The 9,388-nt window shown below is 45.2% G+C and overlaps 1 protein-coding gene across 5 annotated transcripts in view; it reads right to left on the reverse strand.

Annotated features, from left to right (window-relative positions):
• LOC122543404 (calcitonin gene-related peptide type 1 receptor-like) overlaps positions 1–9,388 on the reverse strand; it is a 96,238-nt gene that overhangs the window by 17,465 nt on the left and 69,385 nt on the right. For all 5 annotated transcript variants that reach the window (XR_006310015.1, XM_043682109.1, XM_043682108.1 and 2 more), the window contains one exon: positions 2,547–2,638. Coding sequence is in view for 4 of the 5 variants with exons in the window: in XM_043682109.1 (XP_043538044.1) it covers positions 2,547–2,638 (92 nt within the window). In the remaining variant the exon portion in view is untranslated. The remainder of the gene's footprint in view (positions 1–2,546; positions 2,639–9,388) is intronic.

Here is a 9,388-nt window from a genome sequence, read left to right on the forward strand (position 1 = left end):
AATGTAGATTGGGAGCAGCTGTTTGAAGGGAAATCCACATTTGTTATGTGGGAGGTTTTTAAAGAGAGGTTGATTAGAGTGCAGGACAGACATGTCCCTGTGAAAATGAGGGAAAGAAATGGCAAGATTACGAAACTATGGATGTCAGGCGAAATTGTGAGCCTAGCTAAGAGGAAAAAGGATGCGTGCATATAGTCTAAGTGATTGAAGTCAGACAAAGCTTCGAAAGAATATCAGGAATGCAGGACCAATCTGAAACGAGGAATTAAGAGGGCTAAAAGGGGTCATGAGATATCCTTAGCGAGCAGGGTTAAGGAAAACCCCAAAGCCTCTTATTTGTATATAAGGAGTAAGAGGGTAACTACGGATGGCCCACTCAAAGACAAAGGGGGAAAGATATGTGTGGAGTCAGAGAAAATGGATGAGATTCTTAATGAATACTTTGCATCGGTATTCATCGAGGAGAAGGTCCTGGCGGATGTTGAGGTTAGGGATGGATCTTTATTTACTCTCAGTCAAGTTGGTTTAAGAAGGGAGGAAGTGTTGTGTATTCAAAAAGGCATTAAGGTTGCCAAGTCCCCAGGACCGGATGGGATCTATCCCAGGTTACTGAGAGAAGTGAGAGAGGAAATAGCTGGGACTTTAACAGGTAACTTTGCAACATCCTTGAACATGGGGGAGGTTCCAGAGAACTGGAGAATTAGTAATGTTGTCCCCGTGTTTAAGAGGGGTAGCAGGAATAATCCAGGTAATTACAGACTGGTGAGCCTGATGTCAGTGATAGGGAAGCTACTGGAGAAGATACTAAGAGATAGGATATGTACCCATTTGGAAGTAAATGGGCTTATCATTGATAAGCAACAAGATTTTGTGCAGGCAAGATCATGTCTTACAAACCTAATAGAATTCTTTGAGGAAGTAACAAAGCTGATTGATGAGGGAAGCGCTGTAGATGTCATATACATGGACTTCAGTAAGGTGTTTGATAATGTTCCCCATGGTGGGCTGATGAAGAAGGTGAGGTTGCATGTGGCTAGATGGATTAAGAACTGGTTGGGCAATAGGAGACAGACAATGGTAATGGAAGGGAGCTTCTCAAAATGGAGACCTGTGAGCAGTGGTGTCCCATTGGGATCCGTGCTGGGACCACTGTTGTTTGTAATGTACATAAATAATTTGGAGGAAGGTGTAGGTTGCTGCATTAACAAGTTTGCAGATGACACTAAGTTTGGTGGAGTAGCAGATAGTGAAGGGGACTGTCAGGGAATACAGCAGAATATAGATAGATTGGAGAGTTGGGCAGAGAAATGGCAGATGGAGTTCAATCCGGACAAATGCGAGGAAATACGTTTTGGAAGATCCAATTCCAGAGCGAACTAGACAGTAAATGGAAATACCTTGAGGAAAATTGATGGACAGAGAGATCTGGGAGTTCAGCTCCACTGTACCCTGAACGTGGCAACGCAGGTCAGTAGAGTCATCAAGGAGGCATGCTTTCCTTCATCGGATGGGGTATTGAGTACTAGAGTTGGCAGGTCATGTTAGAGTTGTATGAGACTTTGGTTTGGCCACATTTGGAATACTGCGTACAGTTCTGGTTGCCACATTACCAAAAAGATGTGGATGGTTCGGAGAGGATGCGGGGAGGTTCACCAGGATGAAGAGAGGTTGAGTAGATTAGGATTATTTTCATTAGGAAGAAGGAAGTTGAGGGGGGACCTGATTGAGGTCTACAAAATCATGAGAGGTATAGACAGAGAGGATAGCAAAAAGCTTTTTTCCCAGAGTGGGGAACTCAATTACTAGGGGTCATGAGTTCAAGGTGAGAGGGGGACATTTTAGGGGAGATATGCGTGGAAAGTTCTTTACGTGGAGGGTGGTGGGTGCCTGGAACATGTTGCTAGCAGAGGTGGTAGAGATGGGCACGATAGCGTTATTTAAGATGTATCTCGACATATACATGAATGGGCAGGGAGCAGAGGGATACAGATCCTTAGAAACTAGGCGACAGGTTTCAATGAAATAGTCATGATGCAAGCATGAATCACATGAAGATAAATGGCAGAGTTGAGACTCTTTGGAGAAACAGAGTGAAAGCTTTGTCCAAATCAAAAGCTGATCGAACATATTTCTCTCCTGTCAGGCTCAACCAGTGCAGGTGGAAATAAACTACAGTGACCCTCTGGTCACCTTGCAGCAAATTGGGTCTGGCCTCGTCACCAATCAAAATGAACACGCTACCTGTCTCGGACAAGAATGCTCTGACCTCAGGTGCCAGACTGGGAGGTGCCTGCCAGACAGTCAGGGTGCAGATCCTGTCCTGCTTGTGTCAATTCTCAGCAGAAATTGCCATCACCCACAGCGTGGCACATTGACGATGGCATCATTTTCAAGTAATGGCACTGTGCTGCCTAAGATTGGTTCTGCCTGGCCACCTTATTTAAAGTAATATCGCAACAAACATGATATGCGATGACATGGTCTTGCCCAGTCAGCATGATTGACTCAGTATTTCCAGGAGAAAACTTGTCAAATTGTAAACTTACTTGAAGTAGCAGAAGATAGACAAGGCAAGGAGTAAGCAGATGATAGAAATCACATGACCTGTAATAGCCGAATAGTAAAGGTTCCATACTGTCTGCAAATATAGAAAGACAAAAGTTAGAAAGAACAATTTGCATTCCTGTATAGAAGATCAACAAAAGCACATGCTGCTAAACACCACAGTCCCCTGTCGTTTAATGTTAAACACTTCAGTCAGTAATGTTTACTCCTCTGCCCCAGACGAGATGGTGAACACATGCTTCCGCCGCATCATTATGGTGCCATCCAGAACCAAGTTAACATGTGACAGCCTTGGACTGTCTCATTTGCAAGTAACCTTCCAACACAAACATCAAAGCAACACTAGTCAACAGAAACCCGCTGCAGCACATTTGGCTTGCTGTGCTCTGGTGAACAGAATGGATGATGGTCTCCAGAAGCTCACTTCAAGCCCTTTCAGTCCTGGCAATGTTTGAGGGGGACAGTGTAGAAGGGGCTTTACTCTGTAGCTAACCCCGTGCTGTCCCTGTCCTGGGAGTGTTTGATGGGGGACAGTGTAGAGGGAGCTTTACTCTGTATCTAACACCGTGCTGTCCCTGTCCTGAGAGTGTTTGGTGGGGGACAGTTTAGAAGGAGCTTTACTCTGTATCTAACCGCATACTGTCCCTATCCTGGGAGTCAGAGAGTTATAGAGATCGATAGTACAGCGAAAGGCCCTTTGGCCCATTGCATCCATTCCAGTCAAAAACAGCCACCTAACTATTCCAATCCAGTGCTCCAGCACTTGGCCCACTGCCTTGTATGCCTCGGCATCACAAGTACACATCTAAATACTTCTTGAATGATTTAAGGGTTTTTTACCAGTTTATCGGCAATAGATTTCAGATTCCCACCACCCTCTGAAAAAACTTTTCCTCATATCTCCTCCTGTCCCTTACCTTAAACCTACACCCATGGTCATTCATCCTCCATCAAGGGGACAGTTTCTTCCTGTCCACCCTATCTATGCCCCTCAAATATACCACATCTCAATCAATATTCCCTCTCAATCTCCGTTGCTCTAATGAAATAAACATCAGTCTGTCCAAATTCTCTTCAAAACTGAAACCCATAGTAGATGCAACATTTGGAACACAGAACATTACAGCACGGGCAGCACAGTACAAGCTCTTTGGCCCTCGATGCTGCGCCAACCTGTGGAACCAATCTGAAGCCCATCTCTCCTGCACGATTCCATATGCCCATCCAATGACCATTAAAATGCCCTTAAAGTTGGCGAGTCTACTACTGTTGCAGGCAGTGCATTCCACGCTGCTACTACTCTCACAGTAAAGAAACTACCTCTGACATCTGCCCTATATCTATCACCCCTCAATTTAAAGCTATGTCCCCACATGTTAGTCATCACCATCCACTCTCCCTGTCCACCCTATCTAACCCTCTGACTATCTTATATGTCTCAATTAAGTCACCTCTCAACCTTCTTCTCTCGAACGAAAACAGCCTCAAGTTCCTCAGCCTTTCCTTGTAAGACTTTCCCTCCAGACCAGGCAACATCCCAGTAAAGTCTCCTCTGCACCCTTTCCAAAGCTTCCACATCCTTCCTATAATGCTGTGACCAGAACTGTATGCAATACTCCAAGTGCGGCCACACCAGAGTTTTGTACAGCTGCAGCATGACTTCGTGGCTCCAAAACTCAATCCCTCTACCAATAAAAGCTAACACACTGTATGCCTTCTTAACAACCCTATCAACCTGGGTGGCAACTTGCAAGGATCTATGTACATGGACAGCAAGATCTCTCTGTTCTTCTACATGACCAAGAATCTTACCATGAGCCCCGTACTCTGCATTCCTGTTGCTCCTTCCAAAGTGAATCACTTTGACCTTTCTGCATTAACCTCCATTTGCTACCTCTCAGCCCATCTCTGCAGCTTATCTATGTCCATCTGTAAAATACAACATCCTTCAGCATTATCCACAACTTCACCGACCTTAGTCTCATCTGCAAATTTACTAATCCATCCTTCTACATCCTCATCCAGATCATTTATAAAAATGACAAACAGCAGTGGACCCAAAACAGATCCTTGCGGTACACCACTGGTAACTGTACTCCAGGATAAACATTTCCCATCAACCACCAGACTCTTGTATTCTTTCAGCTAGCCAATTTCTGATCCAAACCACTAAATCCCTCTCAATCCCAGGCATCCTTATTTTGTGCAATAGCCTACTGTCGTGAACCTTGTCAAACGCCTTACTGAAATTCATATGCACCACATCAACTGTTTATCCCTCATCCACCTGTTTGGTCACCTTCTCAAAGAACTCAATAAGCTTTATGAGGCACGACCTCCCCTTCATAAAACCATGTTGATATCCCTCATCAACTTATTCCCTTCTAGATGATTATAAACCCTATCGCTTATAATTTAAAAGAATTTGGATGTGTCCACGATCAGGAAAGGTTTAGAGGGAAATGAGCCAAATGCAGGCAAATGGGACTAGTTTACTTCGGGAAGCCAGTCAGCATGGACGAGTTGGATCAAAGAGCTTTATGACTCCAAGGCTCTGTGATTCCAGCCCACGCAATATCCTGGTAAAACCCCTTTGCATCCTCTCCAGCGCTATCACATCCCTCCTATAATGTGGTTTCCAGAATTGCACACAATCATCTCCCTGCTCTTAAACGCCAAGGCAAGTATACAATGTACCTTCTCAACCACTTTAAGTGGAGGTCATGTCTGATTAACATGTTTGAATTTTTTGAAGGGGTGGACAGGTGTATAGATATTGCATGTGACATAGCCTACATGTCCTTCAACCAGGCTTTTGATAAGGTTCTGCATAGGAGACAGATTGCAAAGGTAAGAGCTGATGGGATCCAAGGAAATTTGTCAAATTGGACCCACATTCGACTGAGTGGCTGAAAGATGGTTGAGATGTGTTTTTGTGCCTGGAAGCTTGTGTCCAGTGGGGTCCCACTGTGTTAAGGCCCTTACTGTTTATGCATTATGTAGACTTGAATGTTGGAAGGTTGTTAAGTAAGCTTGCGGACAATACAAATATTTGTGGGGTGGTCAATAGTGAGGAGAATACCCTGAAATTACAGGAGGATATGGATGGGCTGGTCAGAATGACTGATCAGTCGCAAGTGGAATTCAATCTAGATAAACATGAGGTGATGCACCTGGACAAGTCAAACAAGGCAAGGGAATACATGGTGAAAGGTAAGACCCTGGGAAACACTGAGGATCAGAGGGACCTTGGTGTACAAAGGACAAAGAAAATTCCAGCACAGGAATCCAAGCCATCTAAGCCTGCGCTGATCCAGATCCTCTATCTAAAAGTATCTCCCATCTAAGTACATTTCCAAGTATCTCTATCCCTCTGCTCCCTGCCCATTCATATACCTGTCTAGATACATCTTAATCGTGCCCGCCTCTACCATTGCTGCTGACAACGTGTTCCAGACTCTGCGTATTGAACTTTCCATGTATATCTCTCTTACCCCTCTCACCTTGAACTCGTGACCCCTAGTAATTGAGTCCCCCACTCTGGGAAAAAGCTTCTTGCTAATCACCCTGTCCATACCTCTCGTGATTTTATAGATTTTAATTAGGTCCCCCCCTCAACCTTTGTCTTTCTAATGAAAATAGTCCTAATCTACTCAACCTCTCTTCATAGCTGGCACCCTCCATAACAGGCAACACCCGAGTGAGCCTCCTCTGCACCCTCTCCAAAGCATCCACATCCCTTTGGTAATGTAGCAACCAGAACTGTACGCAGTATTCCAAATGTGGCCGAACCAAAGTCTTGTACAACTCTAACATGACCTGCCAACTCTTGTACTCAATACCCCGTCCGATGAAGGAAAGCATGCTGTATGCCTTCTTGACAACTCTATTGACCTGCATTGCAACCTTCAGGGAACAATGGACCTGAACACCCAGATCTCTCTATACGCCAATATTTCCCTGGACTTTTCCATTTCCTGTAGAGTTCACTCTTGAATTGAATCTTCCAAAATGCATCACCTCACATTTGCCTGGATTGAACTCCATCTGCCATTTCTATGGCCAACTCTCCAATCTGTCTATATTCTGTTGCACTCTCTGACAGTCCCCTTCACTATCTGCTACTCCACCAATCTTGGTGTCATCTGCAAACTTGCTAATCAGACCATCGATACCCTCCTCCAGATCATTTATGTATATCACAAACAACAGTGATCCTAGCACAGATCCCTGAGGAACACCACTGGTCACAGTTCTGTATTTTGAGAAACTCTCTTCCACTACAACTCTGTCTCCTGATGCCCAGCCAGAGCTCTGTGCATCTAGCCAGTACTCCCTGGACCCTAATTATGTTCTCCATCAGCCAATCATGGGGAACCTTATCAAACGCCTTACTGAAGTCCATGTCTCTAACATCTACATCCCTTCCCTCAACAATCAACTTTAACACCTCTTCAAAGAATTCTATTAAGTTTGTAAGACATGACCTTCCCTGCACGAAACCACATTGCCTATCACTAATAAGCCCTTTTTTAAAAAATTAGAATCCCTACAGCGTGGAAACAGGCCCTTTGGCCCAATATGACCACACCAACCCTCTGAAGTGTAACCCACCCAGACCCATTCCTCTACCCTATATTTACCCCTGACTAATGCACCTAGCCTACACATACCTGAACACAATGGGCAATTTAACATGGCCACATCACCTAACCTGCATATCCCACACAGACACAAGGAGAATGTACAAACTCCACACAGACAGTCAGCTGAGGCTGGAATCGAACCTGGGTCCATGGTGCTGTGAGGCAGCAGTGCTAACCACTGTGCCGCCCATTTTCTTCCAAATGGGAAGAGCTCCTATCCCTCAGTATCTTCTCCAGCAGTTTCCCGACCACTGACGTCAGATTCACCGGTCTATAATTATCTGGATTATCCTTGCTACCCTTTTTAAACAAGAGGACAACATCATCAACTCTCCAGTCCTCCGGGACCTCACCCGTGTTCAAGGATGCCGCGGAGATATCTGTTAAGACCCCAACTATTTTATCTCGCTTCCCTCAGTAACCTGGGATAGATCCCATCTGGACCTGGGAACTTGTACATCTTGGTTATGCCTTTTAGAATAACCAATGCTTCCTCCCTCCTTATGCCGACTTGACCGAGAGTAATCAAACATTTATCCCTAACCTCAACATCCATCATGTCCCTCTCCTCGGTGAATACCAATGCAAAGTACACATTCAGAATCTCACCTATTTTCTCTGACTCCATGCGTAAATTTCCTCCTTTGTCCTTGAGTGGGCCAACACTTTCTCTAGTTACCCTCTTGCTCCTTATATACAAATAAAAGGCATGTCGGAAAGCTATTAGAAACATTTCTAAGGGACAGAATGAACCTGCATTTAGAGTCACAGAGTTATGGAGATGTACAACACACAGAAACAGACAGACTCTTCGGTCTAACTCATCCATGCTGACCAGATATCCTAACTTGATCCTAACCTAATCTAGTCCCATTTGCCAGAGGCCCATATCCATCTAAACCCTTCCTGGAGAGATTTGATAGATTCAATTCCCTACAGTGTGGAAACAGGACCTTCGGCCCAACAAGTCCACACCGACCCTCCGAAGAGCAACCAACCCAGACCCCTACATTTACCACTTCACCTAACACTATGGGCAATTTAGCATGGCCAATTCACCTAACCTACACATTTTTGGACTGTGGGAGGAAACTGGAGCAGCCGGAGGAAGCCCACGCAGACACGGGGAGAATGTGCAAACTCCACACAGACAGTTGCCTGAGGCGGGAATTGAACCTGGGTCTCTAGCGCTGTGAGGCAGCAGTGCTATCCACTGTGTCACCATGCCGTGCAGTGCCGCTTGCTCTCCTAACTTCTTTCTAAAGTTCCCTCTTGCATGTTTTATTCTCCTCGAGAGCTTCTGCTGCTTTGAGCCCTCGGTATCTGCCTTATATCTCCCTTCTTCTCTTAATCAGGTGCTACATCTCCAGAGTACACAGGATTTGAATGTCCCTCCCTTTCGCTTTGTGTTTGATGGGGGACAGTGTAGAGGAAGCTTTCCTCTGTATCTAACTCCATGGTGTCCCTGTCCTGGGAGTGTTTGATGGGGGAGAGTGTAGAGAGAGCTTTACTCTTTATCCAAACTCATGCTGTCCCTGCCCTTGGAGTGTTTGATGAAGGATAATGTGGAGAGAGCTTTACTCTGTATCTAACTCCGTGCCCTCCCTGTCTTGTGAGTGTTTGATGGAGACAATGTAGAAGTAGCTTTACTCTGTATCTAATCCTGTGCTGACAGTGTCCTGGGAGGATAGTGTAGTGGGAGCTTTACTCTGTATCTAACCCCGTGCTGTCCCTGTCCTGGAAGTGTTTGATGGGGGGACAGTGTAGAGGGAGCTTTACTACTGCAAAAAATACGGAGGTATGGCATTGAGGGTGAGTTGGAGGTTTGGATTAGGAGTTGGCTGGCTGGAAGACAGAGGAGGGTAGCAGTTGATGGCAAAGGTTCATCTTGGAGTGCCGTCACTAGCGGTGTTCCGTAAGGATCTGTTTTGGGACCATTGCTGTTTGTCATTTTTATAAATGACCTGGAGGAGGGGGTTAGAAGGTTGGGTGAGCAAGTTTGTGGATGATACGAAAGTCGGAGGAGTTGTAGACAGTGAGGAAGGATGTGGCAGGTTACAGCGGGATATAGATAAGCTGCAGAACTGGGCAGAAAGGTGGCAAATGGAGTTCAATGTAGCTAAGTGTGAGGTGATTCACTTTGGTAAGAGTAATAAAAAGATGGGGTACTGGGCTAA

Source organism: Chiloscyllium plagiosum, chromosome 43 (assembly GCF_004010195.1).
Source record: "Chiloscyllium plagiosum isolate BGI_BamShark_2017 chromosome 43, ASM401019v2, whole genome shotgun sequence".
NCBI classification, from domain to species: Eukaryota; Metazoa; Chordata; class Chondrichthyes; order Orectolobiformes; family Hemiscylliidae; genus Chiloscyllium; species Chiloscyllium plagiosum.